We start from the raw sequence: 20,147 nt of genomic DNA on the forward strand, positions 1-20,147 counted from the left end.
TCTCCTCTAATTCGTATCATCTGCACTGACCTGGCAACACTGAACTGGGTGAAACAAAAAGGCAGCTATGCCTACCAGGGATTCTCTCACTTGTCAGTTTCTGTCAGCTCAGTGCAGAGTCAGGAGTGTGGACAGGGAGAGGACACCACTTTAGACTGCTGCAGGTGCCACACTGGTGGCAGACTCCGGCTGTGCAACTCTGTCTGCCGAGGGCAACTTGCCACACACACACACAACAGTTAACACATTTCTATCCCTTTGATTTGCGTGTACATAATACTCATTTCTTTCTGGGTATTCATAGCACAGATTAAACTGGACTGTGCAATGTGTGTATTTCCATGTGTTTCCACTCTTGAGATATTGTAGTGTTGTCTCACTTCAGAGCTGTGTTCAACATTCAACAGGGAGTAGTATATGAGTTTGATGTTCACTTTCTTTCATAGTGAGCTCTTCACTGGCAGACTCCCAATCACAAGAAGTCATTTTCCCTCAGGGTGCAGACACAAACCACGCACAGCAGAATATTAGACAAAAGATCTACAAGATCTAATTTATTCCCCCACATCACACACAGAGAATAAACATAATTAAAAAACAAACATGACATGAAATTCATCTGTTTTCTTCTTCTGTCATAATATGTTATAAATAGTTCTCCCTAGAAGAGCTTTTACAGAGCTCAGACATCATTGTTACAATGAGGAATAACCAGAACCACAATTCTGGTAGAGGATGGCATTAACCACGCAGATCTTGATTCAATGGTTTGGGACAACCTCCAGCCACTCGAGTAGACCCCACTGGACCAAGTGCTCATGGTGCTGAACTAAATCCCACACTCTCAGAAAAGCAGCTTCTTCTTCATGGCACCTGAGAAAAACAGACAAAGAAAGTTAGTGAATTCAGTAAACAAATCATCTCAAAGATCTGATAGCTAAGCTAAACACATTGGGAGGATCTTTCTCAAATGGAACTCTGAACATAATATACTGCCTCAGTTGATCCACGTAGTTGCCGATCCACAGATGGAAATGGAAAAGCTTTGAACTCCCCAGTAATTTTGAGGTTCTACTCTGTCTCCACCCTTTATACTGTGAGAGAGTGTATTTAGAGAGTGTGTGTGTGTGTGTGTGTGAGTGTGTGTGTGTGTGTGTGTGTGTGTGATATATAGTCTATATATACTGTATATAGATATAGTCTTGGGGTCCAACTGCAGTTAAACATAGTGCCAACACCCTTTTAATTACTAGGATCTGAATCAAGTGGTATTTCAGTTATGAGGGACCAATGCTTGCATAATATACCGTAAGTACTTTGGGAATGTGAGAGTTTCTTTCACATTTGCTGGCTCCATTTGAAACTAGTCCTTTGTGGCACCCGAACAGTTGAGTTTGAATAAGCAGCCAGAATAACATGGACCGTGTTATTATTACACACTAGTGATTCACAGGTCGGCTATTTATGCATCCTCCAACGCAGTTTCATACACATGGACCCGTCTTAAGATGGTCTACACACAACCCTGTCAATGAGGTCTTCTACTTGATGATGGGGTGATTTGGGGTGTGATGGACAAATATTCACGTGTGTGTGTGTGTGTGTGTGTGTGTATTACTTTGCTCCATCCCGTCTCGTTTCCTCTTGACCCCGATAGTGACATTCTCCTTCTCTTTCAGAGCCTCAGCTGAGGAGTTAGGACGGGGAAGCTGGGGACCTGGAGTGGGACCAGGTCGATTACTGAAGTACTTCATCCCCAGAGCCTAGAGAGAGGGAGGAGGGGAATTCCACTTTCTATGTTTTAGAATCAGTACTGAGACTCTGAGTGAGACTCTGAGTGGGCAGCCATCAAGGCAACAGAGAGAGACACATACACACATCATTCTTATTCTATCTACACTATGTGGCTGTGTGTGTTACCTGTGTGGCTGTGATGCGTGTATTGGGGTTAAAGGTGAATAATCCCTGTAGTAGTTCTAGAAGGTCATCTCCTGCAGCAGTGAAGATGTGTTCCAGAGGCGTACCAGGAAACAGCTTAAATGACACATAGTCTGGTAGATTGCTCATACCCTGCAGAGAGAGAGAGTGATAATGCATAGATGTAATTAAGAATTAAACTAGCTTGGAATACACGAATACACAAACACAAACAAACAAAGAATAAAGACACTCACAGGCCAGGTCTCTTCTGTGGGAGTGCCTAGAGCCTCAAAGATCTTTGTCAGCTGGTCCAGATCTGAGTCTCCTGCTAGGAATGGTAACTGAAACAGGCAGAGAAGTAGGAGGTCAGACTTACTTACAGCTTGTTACTTACAGCTCAAACACAGAGTGACCCTACTGTACTCTAAGGTGTCTGTATAAAGTTCATTGATGTGTGTACCGTATTTTCCGGACTATAAGTCGCGCTTTTTTTCATAGTTTGGCTGGTCGTGCGACTTATAGATCAATATATATAGAATTTCATACTGACTGACATGAACCAAGGAGTAAACATTACCGTCTACAGCCGACAGAGGGCGCTCTGGGCCGCTCTGGGCTTGTGACAACTATATGCTGCTCCTATTCCCCTGAAGAAGTGATCTAAAACATTAGCTTGTTGAAGCTAAGCAAACGGTAGCTTGGTGAACTTGCTTACTGGTAACTTGCTTGTTGGACTCGCTGGCTTGTTATGTTAATTTAGCCTATTCAGCCTCCCAGGTATGTTCTTTATGCTATTGTGTTGCTGAATAACTGTTAATGTGTTATGTTAACATACCAGACTTCTATTCAGCCTGTTGTTCTGTGTGCTATTGTGTAGTTGAATAAACTTGCCTTTCCAGATTAAATGTCTGTTCTTGGTCTTGGATTTTGTGAAACATATTTCTAAATAAATGCGACTTATAGTCCAGTGCGACTTATATATGTTTTTCCCTCTTAATGTCGCATTTTTTGACTGGTGCGACTTATACTCCGGCGCGACTTATAGTCCGGAAAATACGGTAGTGTCTTGGGACTGGTGTCTACACATGTACAAAACTGGGCCATGAGAAAGGAAAAGGGGGAGAAAAAGGTATTATTGGGAATAGTGATATGCACTGGTGAACTGAGTGGTGTTCATCCAAAGTGCATGCATCAGGAATGGACTGTGCGGTGGGTTTGGTAAGGAGGGTTTCAGAGTTGTAAGGCGCGTGCGTGCGTGCGTACCCGGAGGAGCAGCTCTGCAAGGATACAGCCCACTGCCCACATATCCACGCCTACTCCGTACATCTTAGCACCGAACAACAGCTCAGGAGAACGATACCACCTAAGAGGAGAAGGAAAAGGGTCAGTTGGACCCAATTTCTATTGGGTGAACAATCACACTTTTATCAGCAAAAAGCACATTCCTCCCAAAATAATGACAATAATAATAACTTTTATTTGTATAGCACTTTTCCTGCAAATGTTGCAAATGTCAATTCAGAAGGAAGAAGAGAACATGGGAGACACAAGACAATGAGGTAAGAGAGTGTGAGGATAGAAAAAAAAGTGTGTATTACAGTGACAGAAGTCATAGCACAGACCGGGTGACTACTTGATGCGTGTAGACTCTGTTGGGGCTGCCAAAGGCTTTAGCCAAGCCAAAGTCAGCCAGCTTCAGCACACCATTTTCATCCAACAGCAGGTTATTGGGCTTCAGATCCTACACACACACACACACACACACACACACACACACACACACACACACACACACACACACACACACACGACACACACAGTAAATGGCTGGGTGACCACATCATTGGTACAGTAGGCATTATGACAACCTCACATCATATGGGACAGGAATATGAGTGTGTTTGTGTGTGCACCAGTGGATAGTGAGTTGGACTTGTGATCGGAAGGTTGTGAGTTCAAATCCCGCCTGAAGCCACACCACTACTAGTGTGCCCTTGGGTAAGGCACTTAGCCCTCAGTTACTCCAGGGGGAATGTCCCTGTAATTCGTAATTGTAAGTCGCTTTGGATAAAAGCGTCTGCTAAATGGCAAAATTAAATTAAATTAAAATTAATTAAAATTGTCACCCTGTGTAGGATCCAGTGGTGGTGCATATATTCTAGTCCCTGTAGAGTCATGAGGATGTAGGCTTTGATGTTTGCAGGAGTTAGGACCAGACTAGTGTCTTTGATGATCACCTGGAACACAGGAGAGAACAGTTTGACGGGGAGAAGGGAGCGCGAGACAAGAGGTGCATCTTCATAGTCCAGCACAGCTTTCTCTCCGGCTTCCTTGCTTCATCTGCACTGCTGCGAATTCACTTCACAGATGACAATCAATTCCCGAATAAGGCTATTCCTCCATTGCTTTCATCTATCCTATGTATCCTGATCAGTAAAGAGGTGGACAGGAAACTACTTCACACTATGGCGATGCACCCCAAGGTCAGGTAGAGGGGACACAGCTACAGTCCGACAACCCCCAGCCCCTAACACCTGTGGAGTCTACAGCTGAAAACACTGGGCCTCATGTCTCATGTTTCTGCATTGTCAGTAAAAACCTGAACCAAAGTGGTAGGATCTAATATGAGAGTAATATAGGATCTAATATGAGAGTAAAGGAGATCAGAAACCAAGCTCCTTGTCTATAAATAGACCTTTTGCATGAGTCATCAAATTAGGTGAATTTTCCAGGCATCTGATAATGGTTATTATATCATCGTGAAATCTGAGGAGAGTGCTATTGATTTTCTTAGAGCAGTTATCCTCCATTGTGGCCCTAAGGGCTCTGTATTTTCTGCTCTCTAACTGAGTTTGATGTATTGTTGGTGAAACTGAGCACCCATCTGAAACCTGTCTAAGGGGAGACAGTGAATGGAATGGCTGGGGAGAGATCTCTCTCTGGAACAGAATTGGATTGGCGAGTGACATAACCTAGCACAGCAACCCGTCTCTCTCCCTCCCGCTCTTATTCTAATGTTGCGTTCCTGTGATCTCGGAAACTCAGAACCTCCTGTGTTAAACCCCTCAAAAGTTACTTGCATTAAGCTTCCTATTGGAGTGGGAATCTCTGAAATGTGTTTTAGGAAGACGGTCATGGTCTCTCTCTCTCTCCTCTCCCCCCAGGCCTCCATCAAATACTCCCCTCCCCATTCTGCACCCCTTTTCTCTCCCTACTGCTCACTCGTGGCTGCAGCCTTTGATGTCCTGCCCCACTAAACCAGAGCTGTAATGACAATTCTCACTAATCCAGAACAGCCCAAATATAACCTCAGTCCTAAAAGCATCTATCCCTACTATGCCTCTGGCTGAACACTGCTGCACACCAGAGGAGGTGAGGCAAATATTGAATATCCATTTAGTCACCTTGGTCTAAAAGACCACTGGATTGAAAGTCAGCACTCCACAAATGTGTCTCTTGAGGGATACTGTAGCAAGGCTGCATGTAGGAAGTTTGGGAGGCTGCTGTCGGGTTCAAACAGTTATTCACTGACAACGAATATGTGGTCATCAGTTAACATGACGCCATACATGTCGTTAACTGTCCACTCTGTCACACCAGACTGGAAACTACAGTGAAAATCCCTAAAGACTAGCTTTTCTTCCAGAAACCCACACAGCGCGGACAACATTGTTGATGCACTCCGCACGGCACTTGGATGCGATTAAACTCGCGGCCATAATGACTGACAATGCTGCTAACATTGCAGCTGCCATCATGGCCCTGAGTTGGCTATGGCTAATCTGTTTTGGCCATAACCTCAATCTGCTGGTGACAAACGCAGTGCAGAACCAGAGGCAACTGACAGAGCAACTTCCTCTCACAGCTGGGGTGGAGGGGAAGGGCTTGGTAGGCCCAGGGATGGAGGGGAAGGGCTTGGTAAACCCAGGGGTGGAAGGGAAGGGCTTGGTAAGCCCAGGGGTGGAGGGGAAGGGCTTGGTAAGCCCAGGGGTGGAGGGGAAGGGCTTGGTAGGCCCAGGGATGGGGGGCTTGGTAGGCCCAGGGGTGGAGGGGAAGGGCTTGGTAGGCCCAGGGGTGGAGGGGAAGGGTTTGGTAGGCCTGGGGGGGGGGGGGGAGCTTGGTAGGCCCAGGGGGGGGGGGGTGGCTTGGTAGTTCCAGGGGTGGAAGGGGTCTCACCTCCAGGTCTGTGTTCATGTAGTCAAACACCAGACTGATATTGGATTTGTGCCCAAAGGCGTCCAGGAGCTGAAACACACACACACACACGCACGCGCACGCACACGTGATATAGCATAAGTGTTACTAGAGTGGATACTTTTAGAAATAGTAGATAGCATAAATGATGACCATACCAGTTTGCCATTCTACAAAGCGTATACAAAGTACAATTTATTTTTACCAGTGAAAGTAATGGATGAAAACAAGTCAAAGATTAATTGTTTGTTAGTGATAGCAGAGTGTCTGGTGAGTTCAGTTCAGTACTTACCCCTATAATGTTAGGGTGAGTCAACTCCTGCAGTAGTTTGATTTCTCGTAGGGCAGTCCTATTGATTCCTGAGAAAGAGAATCAATAAATGAGACAAATAACAGGAGCCAAACTATACAACCTCTCCTAATTGTGTGGCTGAGTTTCATGTTGGCTTCAGGTTGGCTGCACATGCAAACACTTACCGTCTTTAGCTTCTGTCCTGTGTCCAACCTTAATCTGCAAATAGAAACAGCAAACTGTGTCAGTATGGTGACATCAATCATCACATCAATCAACCAAAATTACAGAGAATACCAACAGTTTCATTAAGGATATGAAACATCTGATATGACAACGTTTTCTATTAGAGTCTGCTAAACATGATCATTAGTTCATTTGTAGGCCATAGTAAGTCGTAGGCCATAGTAAGTCATAGGATCAGTTATTCTTTCAGCAGAATTGTAATCTTAGCAGTACCTTTTTGATGGCAACTATTGTGTTGTTGGTCTTATCCCTGGCCTTGTAGACTGTAGCAAACTGTAGGAGAGAGAGGGAGTCAGATTAAACAGCACTAAACAGCAACAGACTAAAGTTAGTTCGGACCCAGTGTATGGTTTAGACAGGCGCCTCCTCATGTCAAATACAATCAACTGTAATACGGCCCCCTAGTGATAAGAAGTGGTGAAGTTATATTCAGATAACAAGACATTCCGATGTTTCCGAGAGGATGTTAAGTGATCACCAGGCACATTTGTTTCCCACTGATTCTGCTGGAAGATACGTGCCTGATGATCATGAATGAAAGCTTTATTTCGAACATGTGAAAAAAGAAATAGTTATAGTTATAACAACAAAAAACAAAACAAAAACAAGAAAAAACAAAACAAAAACAAGAAAAAACGAAACAAAACAAAAAACACTATTTACTTAACATGTCCGAAAAGGAGTAGGAAGAAGCATAAACTTATTTAATCCTACCCCTTCTCCAATACTCAGAGATTAATCATTAATAATCTGCAGTTAAATTCAATATTAATATATATTTTTTTTTTTTATTAAATCAAATGTATTTACGTATTTACATATTTACCAACAATAGAAAACAGATAATGTAAATAAACAAATAATCTGTGAAAATCAATACCTAGTCTACAGACGACACTCATTCATGGCTGACTTGTGCCAGCTATCTACGCCAGCAAGAGTGTGTATGCAGCGCTAAGATCAACGTACTGAGCCCCACACAACGGACAACCTGGGCTCGAGACATTCTCACCTGACCCTCTCCCAGGAAATCCAACTTCTCATATCGCTTGGCTCGAGACTTCGCATCAAGCGCCATGATATGATCGCAGTCAAACTGTCAATATTCACCAACCCACCAACTTCCTTCTGTAGTAAAGGTCTGTGAGTAGTACTTCCGGATTAAATGACTTTTAAATGGCAGTTATGATTGTTGACTAACACCGCCATCTGTCGAGTGATATGTAAAGTATCACTTCAGCATTTACTTTATCAAGTAAATGCTGAAATAAAACATCGGCTCCATGCAACGATGGCGCAATCACTAGTTTTCCCGTGATAACAACTTAATTAACACGTTTGTTTGTTAAATGTTTTGGTCACACTGGACGGGTGGATTCGGCAGCTTTTAGACCGGTTGGGCTGGACATTGTCAATTCCATCTGGCAACCGTGGTAGCAAAATATGTGCATACATATCGTATCTGGTAGCCTACTGGACTGGGTTGCACCAATTTGGCGTAAACCCCTAGTTGTTACTAGCTAGTTTCAAACTAGTTGTTTACTAATTTCGGTTGCACCACGCCAATCTTTTGCCAATCTTATCTAGTAAATACTCAGTTTTGGTAACTGTTTTTTGTTTCTCTACTGTAACATAACCAGGTACATTAATAATAATAACAATAATTCATAATAATTACAATTTACAATACAAATACAACAATTGGGGGTCCCTCAAAAAAATGTGGGCGAGATCAACCACCGAGCCCTCATTCTGACCCAGGAAAAACCCTGGTATGTACTGTATAACATGATAGCCATCTATGAGCAATGCACTGTATATAAGATGATGATCAAGGGTCTTTCTGCTGCTGACCAAGGGGCTGAGTCCTGTTGATGGGGCCCATTTTTCTTTTAGAGTCTGTAGGCTACTGTATTTGTTTATTAAGATTTCATAAATATTTTTTTCTTGTTTTATAAAACGTAAATTATTTTCATTTCTTGTGCTGGTTTATTATGAACAACATGTAAAATTGCAGGAAACTAGCACAAATAATTGGGCGGGAGAGAGGGGCCTCCGCTGCCAAAACGCGCACAGTTTTGGGTCGTTCCACCGCCAAAAAATCTCACTCCAAACTTTTGGTGAAACTTGGCAGCCCTCTTGAGTATAGGCTTTGGACTATTTTTTGGCCGGTTTTGCTGATAGAGATTACTTAGATGACAACAATGAGGAATATCAGGATTTCTCTCCTTGTGTGTAAAAAATAAACAAACAAACAAACAACGTGACAACACACATGAACCAGTCAGTTATGAACCAGTATGTTTTACTTATAATATTTCTGACATTCTCTTTTGGTGAGCACTCTTTTGACAGAAATCCCCATGAGACTCCTGTCCTCAGTATGGAAGCTTCTGTGATACATGCGCCACTGAACACATCTACACTCACATCTCCATACAGAAATCCTCACATCCCAGAGGATTAGACATGGTTCTTTCCCTCTGACCCTCTCTGTCTCACAGCAGATGAACTGTCACACGCACACACACACACACACACACACACACACACACACACACACACACACATGCACACACACACACACACACACACACACACACACACACACACACACACACACACACACCCGTCACATGTTTTTCATGTTTATGTAAAGTTTGACAAGAAGAGTGTGAAGGATTAGACATAATAGTCCCCCACCCACCTCCACCACCCTTCCCCCTTCACGTGTTTGCATATACTCATCCTGACAGTTGATAGATGTGAGTGACAGGATCATATGTAATCATGCAACCGTACCAGAGACAGGGAGCAGAGGATGGAAAGGGAGAGAGGAGAGCACGATTGTGCTTTAAGCAGCAAGCACATCAAATGACAAAGCTTAATAATAAACACATATTTATAACCAGCATTTGGTGATTTATAACATGAAAAAAAACCTGAAACGAGCTACAAGTCAATTGATATCTAAGAGTGGTTATTTTTGGTCTAAAAATACGGTTTACAAAACACTGTAGTGACGGCAACAGTCAATACTTTGCTGCTGTTAGAATTCTAGGCCAAAGTGTCCAGAGAAAAAGCAAAAAGAGAGCAAAGTGTCCAGAGAAAGATTTGTTACTCCCCTTATTCAACTCAAAAGTCCCCAACCACACTTTCAATTGGTTTTTCAAACTATGTCTCAAATAAGAGCCAACCCCTGTCTTATCGTCACCCCGGTTGTGGGAATTTGATAGCGGTAAAATGAAGGGGTGATATAGTTTTTACCTCAATGGCCAGTTCTGGAATGAATATCCCACAAGCTGAATTTTATATGAGTGTCTTCGTCAATGTCTTGTCTACAAGACTTGTTTCTGGCATGTTTTATTTATTTCTGTAAATAGCAGGCTAGCCAGGCTGCAACATAACAGGCGGAACATATCTGTTTATGACAGCCAGGCTTCATATGCATCAGCTGTAGAAACATCACCTGACAAATGTGTGTGTCTGCTGTTATTTGAGAAAGGAGGACTAATGTGTTTCTAGGCCTAATGAACACTTAATGATAAAAGGTACAACAAGGCTACATTAGGTTTTCTCTCTGTAAAGTAGATTAGATTAAACCATTTTTGTCATTGCACCTACAACAAAACATATGTTTTGCTCTAGGCACAGGGTCAGCCATAGTCAGTATGCCTGGAGCAATTACAGGTTAAGTGCTTGCTCAAGGGCACAATGGCAGTGGTAGGCAGAAACCCTCCAGTCACCAGCTCACATACATAGGGTTGGGTACCGAAAACCGGTACCGGCAGTGAGATGTAGTTATATCAGTATTACACAGCAGTGAGATGGGACAGTTATGGTATTTTGGGCCCCAAAACAACGCTAACTTTGATATACTTGTGTATCCATAAACCATAATGAGGTTTACTGAAAAGAAAAAGTAAAACAGCTGGAAGCAATATCTGACTGTTTGTCAGTCTTACATCTGAAGCTCTCTGTCTACACAGTTATGTGCAAAGTGGAGGAAAGTTAAAGTTATTTAAACATTTGACAATGTGCTGAATTCAACTTAAGTTGAACAGTTGTTTAGAGAATGAACAAAGAAATATCTATTAGTTCAATAAATAGTTACATTGTTTCAAATGTTTCAACTTCTTTCAAAGTGTTCTATGAAATGATTTTTCAGAAGGCTCTGCCAACATGGATGGACCAGGACTGTAGCTCCCATTGAGACACACAGAGGACATGACCTTGGTGGTTTTGAGACATAATTCAACCAGTCCAATTGCTGTGAAATGACTTGTGATTAATATAATAATAATAATAATAATAATCATAATCATAATCATAATAATAATAATAATAATAATAATAATAACTTTTTATTTGCATAGTGCTTTTCCTGCAAATGTTGCAGCTATGTGTAATATGGTCAACTCTCTCTCTGGGAAACACATGCTTAAGGGCCTCTAAATGGACCCTGGCTATGGTCTGTGATGTAACAATGACTGAAGTTAGAATTCTTCTAAAACATAGAATCCATCTGCAGTACACATTCCGTTCATTTACCTGCCATTCCTCTGTGAAGAGCTAGATAGATAGACAGTTATTTGTTTCACAAACTTTTCCAAACTTTTTCCAATCTTACAGTCAGCAGACATGAATCCTAGTGCGTCTATTCAATCGATGGCCTCCTTGTATGTAGGAGATCTCCACAGGGACACCACTGAGGGAATGCTGCATGAGAAATTCAGCCCTTCTGCTCCAATCATCTCTATAAGAGTGTGCAGGGATTTGTTAACACGCCGATCTCTTGGGTATGCCTTTGTCAACTTTCACCAGCAAGCTGACGCAGAGCGTGCCCTGGACACCATGAACTTTGATGACGTCAATGGAAGACCTATGCGCATCATGTGGTCTCAGCATGACCCTTCTCTGAGGAATAGTAGGGTCGGCAACATCTTCATCAAGAATTTAGTGGAGACTTTTGACAGCAAGCACCTCTACGACATGTTCTCTGAGTTTGGGGACATCCTTTCCTGCAAGGTAGCATCTGATGAGAATGGCTCTAAAGGCTTTGGCTTTGTGCAGTATAATAGCCAGGAGGCCGCTGAGAGAGCTATTAAGAGATTCAATGGCATGTTATTGAGTGGCAGAAAAGTGTTTATTGGACACTTCAAATCTTGCGATGAACGAGAGGCTGAACTTGGATCCAGGGCTCGAGAGTTCACTAATATTTACATCAAAAACTTTGGAGAGGATATGGATGACCAACGCCTTAAGGAGAGGTTTGAAAGATTTGGACCAGCCCTGAGCGTCCGTGTCATGACTGATGGCGCTGGTAAATCCATGGGTTTTGGATTTGTCAACTTCGAAAGGCATGAGGATGCCAAGAGAGCCATTGATGAGATGAATGGCCAGGAGATAAATGGGAGATGGATCTACGTGGGCCGTGCCCTGAAGAGAGTAGAGCGCCAGACTGTGCTGAAGCGCCAGTTTGAGCAGATAAAGCAGGGCTGCAGGACCAGATACCAGGTGTGTGTTTATGAAAGAAATATACATATACTGTATAAGTAAAATAAGGTGATAGTCATGGTAAACATTGTTGATGTATTTGAGGGATGAAAAACATCTCACTAAACAGGGTTTCTCTCTACCAGGGTGTCAACCTGTATGTGAAGAACTTGCATGACCGCTTGGATGATGAGCAGCTGCACAAAGAGTTCTCCCACTTTGGAACGATCACCAGTGCAAAGGTGATGATGGAGGGTGGACGCAGCAAGGGATTTGGCTTTGTGTGCTTCTCCTCCCCTGAGGCGGCCACCAAGGCTGTGACTGAGATGAACGGCCGCATCGTGGCCACCAAGCCCCTGTATGTGGCCCTGGCCCAGAGCAAGGAGGAGCGCCAGACTCACACAACCAACCAGCACATGCAGAGGATGGCCAGCGTCTGCACCGTTCCCAACCCAGACATCAACCTCTACCAGGTTGCTCCCCCACCTGGATTCTTCATGGCTGCCATTCCACAGGCCCAGCAGCCTGCTGTCCATGTCCAGGACCAAGAGCCTCTCCCTGCCTCCATTCTGGCTGTCGCTGCCCATGAGGACCAGAGGCAGATGATATGTGAGTCTATTTGTTTGTTTCTATGGATCCCCATTAGCTGTTAGTTACTGTTACTGATATTTACTCTCCCTCCCTCCAGGTAAGAGTCCCATCTCATCCATCCACAACATGCTAGATGTCGCTGTGCTGGAGGCCCAGTGGGCTGAGGAGGCTGCACAGAACGTGGCCCTGGCCCAGCGCAAGGAGGAGCGCCAGACTCACAGCACCAACCAGCACATGCAGAGGATGGCCAGCGTCTGCACCGTTCCCAACCCAGACATCAACCTCTATCAGGTTGCTCCCCCACCTGGATTCTTCATGGCTGCCATTCCACAGGCCCAGCAGCCTGCTGTCCATGTCCAGGACCAAGAGCCTCTCCCTGCCTCCATTCTGGCTGTCGCTGCCCATGAGGACCAGAGGCAGATGATATGTGAGTCTATTTGTTTGTTTCTATGGATCCCCATTAGCTGTTAGTTACTGTTACTGATATTTACTCTCCCTCCCTCCAGGTAAGAGTCCCATCTCATCCATCCACAACATGCTAGATGTCACTGTGCTGGAGGCCCAGTGGGCTGAGGAGGCTGCACAGAACGTGGCCCTGGCCCAGCGCAAGGAGGAGCGCCAGACTCACAGCACCAACCAGCACATGCAGAGGATGGCCAGCGTCTGCACCGTTCCCAACCCAGACATCAACCTCTACCAGGTTGCTCCCCCACCTGGATTCTTCATGGCTGCCATTCCACAGGCCCAGCAGCCTGCTGTCCATGTCCAGGACCAGGAGCCTCTCCCTGCCTCCATTCTGGCTGTCGCTGCCCACGAGGACCAGAAGCAGATAATACGTGAGTCTGTGTGTTTATTTCTATGGATCCCCATTAGCTGTTACAGTTACTGTTACTGATATTTACTCTCCCTCCCTCCAGGTGAACGTCCCATCTCATCCATCCACAACATGCTACATGTCACTGTGCTGGAGGCTCAGTGGGCAGAGGAGGCTGCACAGAAATCTGGCCACATCCCATCTTGAGTTCCAAGCGGCTAAGATCCAGACTTTTTAAACCGACTTCACCGATAAAGCATATTTAAGCATTGAAAAGATATTGCAATATTAATAAATTATTTCATTGCAAAATTAAATTGATTGACTCAGCTATGTCTATAAAAGGGTAAGCTGGACCTCGATGATACAAGTTAAAGCCCTGGTTGGACCAGATAGACCAGGCCAAGACAAGGCCTCCTTGACCCGCAATGCACCTCCCAGCTCAGCATCGCTGTCTTTCTCTCTCGACATACAGCACCCTCCTGAGGCGGGGATCGAACCAGCGACCTTCTGATTACTAGCCAGCCTCTCTAACCTCTAGGCTTACTGCCGCCCATAGTACATACATCTTCTCATGAAAGGTGTCTGTGTCACAGATAAAAGGTGAGGATGTAATGAACGTTAAAGGAAAGGCTTCTACAAGGGATGAAACCATATTAGCGAGCAGATTACAGTTGTGTTGTTTATGTTTGGGTTGTCTATAAAAAAACCTTTTAGGGTCTCAAATGAAGGTTTTTATAGAGGACAATCAGGACATATCTATCTAGTATCCATCTTACTCAGCTTGTATGACGCATACTCACAGGAAAATGTGACATATTGATGGGTCTCTCTCATTCTGACATCATTAAATACACTCACACATCCATATCTTTCTATCTCTATGAGGCTGATGACAGGATGGTTGGCCCATCACTCACCTATCACACTGAATAAATAACATGTGACCGTAGAACATACTGCTTTGTCCTCTCACTATGACTATGCGCATCAACTCACTCAGGTGATATTTCATGTCGGCAGAGAATGATTGCTGAGTGTGTGTATGTGTATGCGTACTGTATGTGTGGTGTGTTTGTGTGTGTGTGTGTGTGCGTGTGCGTGTGCGTGTGTCACTCTATCTGATGGGGCCGGAGTGTCAAACCACAAGGCTGTTTATCAAACTCATAGGAAGTGGGTGTTGTTCTGAAAGGACGTGTCGAGCCACCACATCCTGCAGCAGGGGGGAGCAACTTCTGACGGGACAACAGTGTAGATTGTACAGTAAACAGCACATAGAGAGGGTGTGTGTGTGTGTGTGTGTGTGTGTGTCTGCACGCTTGTTTGTGTGTGTGTGTGTGTGTGTGTGTGTGTGTGGGTGTGGGTGTGTGTGTGTGTCTGTGGGTGTGTGGGTGTGTGTGTGTGTGAGTGTGTGGCTGCATACATGTGTGACGTGGTCTGAGCAGAAGGCCCAGAGAATTGCACCTGCAGATTTATCGCAGCCTTCACACCACCATTACCCATTTAGTGTCTTCACTGTGACACTTCACAGTGTCTTCAGACCCCTTCACTTTTTCAACATTTTGACTCAATTTAAAATTGATTAAATTAAAAGAATTTGCAATCAATCCACACACATTACCCCATGCGAAAACAAAGTGAAAACAAGTTTTTAGAAATTTCTGTAAATGTATTAACATTTAAATACAGAAATACCTCATGTACATAAGTATTCAAACCCTTTGCTATGACACTCTCAAAATTAGTTAAAATGCAAAAATGTCATCAACAAATTACTCAATAAGTTGAATTGAGTCCATATTAATGCAAGGATAATAGTTCATGACATTAAGAATTCATATCTTTGTTTTTATAGGGTCTCTGATTTGCATAGGAATCAATTACCCCCTGTCTAGAGTAGGATGTCACTACCAACTCAGCAAATGTAATAATTTTCTCTTGATCCTGACAAACTTCCCAGTCCTTGCCGGTGACAAACTTACCCATAACTTGATGCAGCTACTACTATTCTTCACACAAGAGATGGCTCAGAAACTACATTGCATGTGTGGGTTTTGCACTAAACTTAATGCTTTGTAGTAAAACCAAATCAACACATTTACCACCTCTTTACTGTATCACTTGAATTCATTGTTGCAATCACAGTTATGGATATGAGATTATTATTTTCCATTAAGGGATTCTTTTTGGCCACTCAAAATAGACCAATGTTGTCCCATCGACTGTGCTTTTCTTTTCTTTTTTTGACCATTCAACTTTGTCGATTTTGTAAGTCTACCCAGGCCTCAGGGTCACATTCCTGAGCAGTTATGTTCCTCTCCATTTGCTCAGTTTGTAATGACAACCTGATCCACACAGTGTGTAATGTATTCCTATGCAAAGTCTATAACACAAGAAGAACAATGTGGAAAAATTTAAGGGGTCTGAATTCTTTCCCAAGGGACTGTAACAGTGCGTCATGTACATTGCACTTCACTACAGTAAGAGTCACAGATAAAAATAATCTAGCGCTGACAATGGTCAGAAACCGTAAAACAGTGTGAATCAATTTTTGACATTTCTACTGTCATCATTCCATTATCGACCCTAGTACATTTACGCCTTTTAGATGGACAAGAAAAGCTATCTGAAGAGATGCAGTCTGTCCTAACACCAATGCTGCTTTCCATTCTGTCAGAGTGTCCCCCTGTACGTCTCACAGTTTCAGAAATAGACAGTGATTTCCCAGAAGGGGTTTCTTCAGTGTAACACTCACTGGTGCATATTTACATTCTACCCACTCGTTCACACATGAGCTGTTAATGTGATTCTCCACACAACATCGTCTCACTATTACTTACTAAAGTCATAACAGCTGGAAATGTCATATCCGTTGGAAATTATATCTTTCAAAATGACAGGGGGACATTTTCAAGTCATGGGGGTATGGCATGTCTAAAAGATGTTAAGATGTTATCTGATCATAAGTTCAAATTGAAACTGCAACAAAACAAACAGCAGACATGCATTACATTATACAGTAAAATCTCTCCACGGTAATAAAATTCCATCACCAGAGACCTGCCCTATTACACATGCATAACCATCTCTCTCGCTCTCTCTCTCTCTCTCTCTCTCTCTCTCTCTCTCTCTCTCTCTCTCTCTCTCTCTCTCTCTCTCTCTCTCTCTCTCTCTCTCTCTCTCTCACACACACGCACACACACACACACACACACACACACACACACACACACATACACACACACACACACACACACACACACACACACACACAGTACAGGGGAAGTGTTCTGAAACGAGTTTCCTCTTTGTTTCTATCCCTGAAAGGTGATTTATTAGGTGCTGTTGAGTTCTCTCTCTCTCTCTCTCTCACACACACACACGCATGTGCACACGCGCGCGCACGCACGCACACACACACACACACACACACACACACACACACACACACACACCTCACCACATTCACAGCTCATGAACAACAGGAAGCTACAGAGAGGTTGTTTGAGGTGTGAAGGTTCACAAGCCCTGAAAACGTTTACTTTCCTGACAATTACTAATGTATTGAATGAAAATTATTCCACTCATATATAATGATGGAGAGGTGAGCTGGGCGTGTACTTGCACTGACAGAGCGGGGAGCTACCTGGAGCATCCAAGGATAAGCACACAGCAGGAGTACTGACAAGCATACTGATAGCTCCAGCAGAAGACAGAACTAGACACAATGTATGATAGTGTGGCTCTAACAACACTGAGGGGGATGGGTGAATAATCTCCACTGGCCGACACAGACAACAGGGAGGCTAGAATCAGCTGTATTTATTGATTTCTAATGTTGTTGTCTTCATGTCTGTGTTGTTGTTGTTGTTGTTTTGGTCCATATTTACTCAGACATCGTTATTCATCCCATTAGGAAAATATCTACTGCAGTCCCAGACTGTGTGTGTGTGTGTGTCTGGTTCACATAGAGATAGGTTGGACTCAAGGTGAACTTGGTTTCTGTCTTGTGTATTTCAGAGGTAAATGAGGGTAAAGCTGGTCTGTTTACCTTATATCAGGGGCTGCTGATGGTGCCAATAATGTGTCATCCAAGAAGTCGTTAAGAAGATTATTAGAAGATTACTGGAGCTTATACAATCAGCCCTGTCACACGTCCCATTAACTTCACACTCTATCATCATCTCTCTCTTGTTTCTCTTTCTCTCTCTCACACACACACACACACACACACACACACACACACACACACGCACACACACACACACACACACACACACACACACACACACACACACACTAACCCCATTACCTCTCCCTGTCTCAGGGGGATTCTGAGTCTTCATGATGCCCGCTGAGAATAATTTGGACTCCTTGAGAGAAGACATTCATTGATTGGGTCTCCCATTTGCAATGTCAGCTCAAGGTTGGTGTACATACTCACAGACAACCTCCCTCTCTGATCATCCTTAGTTAAGTGATATAGCCTGTGTCTGTGTAGTCGAGGAACCTATACGTCTGTGTGATGTGATGCAGCATGCTTCACTTGACTTATGTGCTCATTTACTTGTATTTATTCACACACAAAAATAATTTAAAAATATTCTACCTCAAAGTATTCTACCTACCCTCATCTCTACATCTATGGCTTGCAGGGCTAACCAATTATTCATAAAGTTTGCGCCAAGCTGGGGCGGATTGAGTACAACATTTTTAAAATGTAATGATAGATCAGTTTAGATCTACATCAGAAAATTCTCATGAGGATGTACTCCCCCCCCTCTCTCTTTCTCTCCCTGCAACCACAGGTAAACTGTTTCCACATGAAAGCTTGAGCGTTTGGTAAAGTGGTTTGAATGAGATACACTTTCATGTCTTACAGATCTGGCCTGAGGAGACACTTACTGTGTAGTACTTGACGGTGGATATCATACAGACATAAGGAGAGAGAGAGAGGGGGGGGTGGAGGTAGTGAGAGGGAGAGAATATAAAGAAGGTAAAGAGAAATACTTGTTAGAGATCATAAAACTGATGGACTAAATGAGAACTTATGTACATAATCAGATGTTAATGTAAAGGATTCTTCAGATAATTCAGCCAGCTACCTTCATCTACCACCGCTGTTGCTATCGTCCCCAAAATTATTCAATATTTACAGTTTAAGCTGGAAAACTGCTCCCACCTGGCTGGCTGTATCTTGTATCCATGGTAACGTATCCGAAAGCAGGGAGCTCTGTGCGTATAGTGTGTGTGTGTGTGTGTGTGTGTGTGTGTGTGTGTGTGTGTATGCATGTGTGTGAACGGTTTACTGATACACTGCGCATTGATTGATTGTCGGGGGAGCAGATGTTGACCCCTCACTCTCAGGGGTCTCTTTGTATCCTTACACATACCCCAAATCAATACACACACACGCACGCACGCACGCACACACACACACACACACACACACACACACTCACACACACACACACACACACACACACACACACACACACACACACACACACACATACACACACACACACACACACACACACACACACACACAGACACAAACACACACACACACACAATATTGGACCCATGCCCGTAGGCAGAGAAGTGATCCAACATCATCTTCTGCTGTGGCATTGTTATGACAACACTCCCAATGAAACATTTACAGAGGGAAAGTGTACACTGTACACAAACAAACACACACATGAAAGCACACATGCGTGCACACACACACACACACACACACACACACACACACACAGTACACACAGTGCAAGCAGGGGAAATACAGAACGTAATGTAAAGAACCTGACCAGCGGATGGGGATTTCTGTGTGTGTTATCTGATTTCTGATAAACGCTTTTGCAAGTGACAGATAACCACATAGAAAAAGACTAATGCTACAATCACAGGGGCTTGATAAACCCTCGTTCACAGAAGTGGGCTAGAGCAGTGTTTTTCACTCCTCACTCCTGCTACTGGTGGGCAACAAGAGTGTACAGACCTTGGTTCCAGCCAGCACAAGCAGATTGATTCAACCAATCAAAGGCTACAGTGAGAAGTCCAGTGAGTGAAAGGTCATCTGCAAAAATCATTTGCATGTTAGTTAATGTTAAAACATGTTTTCCATAAGAGAGATGATCTGGCAGGTTGTGTTTTGCATTGAGGTGCTACATTCAGTAGCCTACATCACATCACACAGTGACAATTATTTACTGATTATGGTAAATGGTAAATGGATTGCACTGATATAGCACCTTATTCCAAAGCGCTTTACAATGGCCTCTCATTCATCTATTCACACACACATTCACACACCAATGGCGGCAAGCTACCATGTAAGGCGCCGGCCCGCTCATTGGGAGCAATTTGCGGTTCGGTGTCTTGCCCAAGGACACCTCGACATGTGGCCAGCCAGGGATCGAACCCGCCGAACTTGCGATCATTAGACGTCGGTTATACCGCCGGCCCTAAGCCACAGCTGCACCCCGATTATAATAACTCATGTAGCTTGTTCTTAGAGTTTGGTTGTTTGGTTTATGCCTGGAAATGGCTGCAATAGTGATCCTTGCCGCTAATTCTATTGGGGAGTAT

The 20,147-nt window shown here is 43.7% G+C and overlaps 2 protein-coding genes across 2 annotated transcripts; one reads left to right on the forward strand and one right to left on the reverse strand.

Annotated features, from left to right (window-relative positions):
• Nucleotides 1-533: 533 nt before the first annotated feature.
• Nucleotides 534-7,782, reverse strand: cdk7 (cyclin-dependent kinase 7). Its single transcript, XM_080533070.1, has 12 exons — nt 7,665-7,782; nt 6,866-6,925; nt 6,592-6,625; nt 6,407-6,474; nt 6,097-6,165; nt 4,047-4,157; nt 3,543-3,661; nt 3,184-3,283; nt 2,175-2,261; nt 1,921-2,070; nt 1,619-1,763; nt 534-873 (listed from the first exon to the last, which is right to left on the reverse strand). Exons 1-12 carry the CDS (start codon nt 7,728-7,730, stop codon nt 845-847), a joined length of 1,038 nt encoding a protein of 345 aa, XP_080389196.1. The 5' UTR covers nt 7,731-7,782; the 3' UTR covers nt 534-844.
• A 3,511-nt stretch (nt 7,783-11,293) lies between these two features.
• On the forward strand, nt 11,294-13,760 carry LOC308157804 (polyadenylate-binding protein 1-like; the record flags this gene model as incomplete). The annotated part of the gene is made up of 3 exons (XM_080531405.1): nt 11,294-12,169; nt 12,295-12,757; nt 13,657-13,760. 3 exons carry the CDS (start codon nt 11,294-11,296, stop codon nt 13,758-13,760), a joined length of 1,443 nt encoding a protein of 480 aa, XP_080387531.1.
• Nucleotides 13,761-20,147: the final 6,387 nt, after the last annotated feature.

Source organism: Nansenia antarctica (genome assembly GCF_963989245.1).
Source record: "Nansenia antarctica genome assembly, chromosome: 5".
NCBI classification, from domain to species: domain Eukaryota; kingdom Metazoa; phylum Chordata; class Actinopteri; order Argentiniformes; family Microstomatidae; genus Nansenia; species Nansenia antarctica.

Excerpts from the sequence above, each read along its gene's own strand:
- cdk7 (XM_080533070.1), bottom strand. The coding sequence starts at position 7,730 with ATGGCGCTTGATGCGAAGTCTCGAGCCAAGCGATATGAGAAGTTGGAT. Across the intron at positions 3,284-3,542 it reads ACGCATCAAGTAGTCACCCG|GTGGTATCGTTCTCCTGAGC; the intron begins GTCTGTGCTATG and ends TTCTCCTCTTAG. Across the intron at positions 874-1,618 it reads ACGAGACGGGATGGAGCAAA|GTGCCATGAAGAAGAAGCTG; the intron begins GTAATACACACA and ends TGTTTTTCTCAG.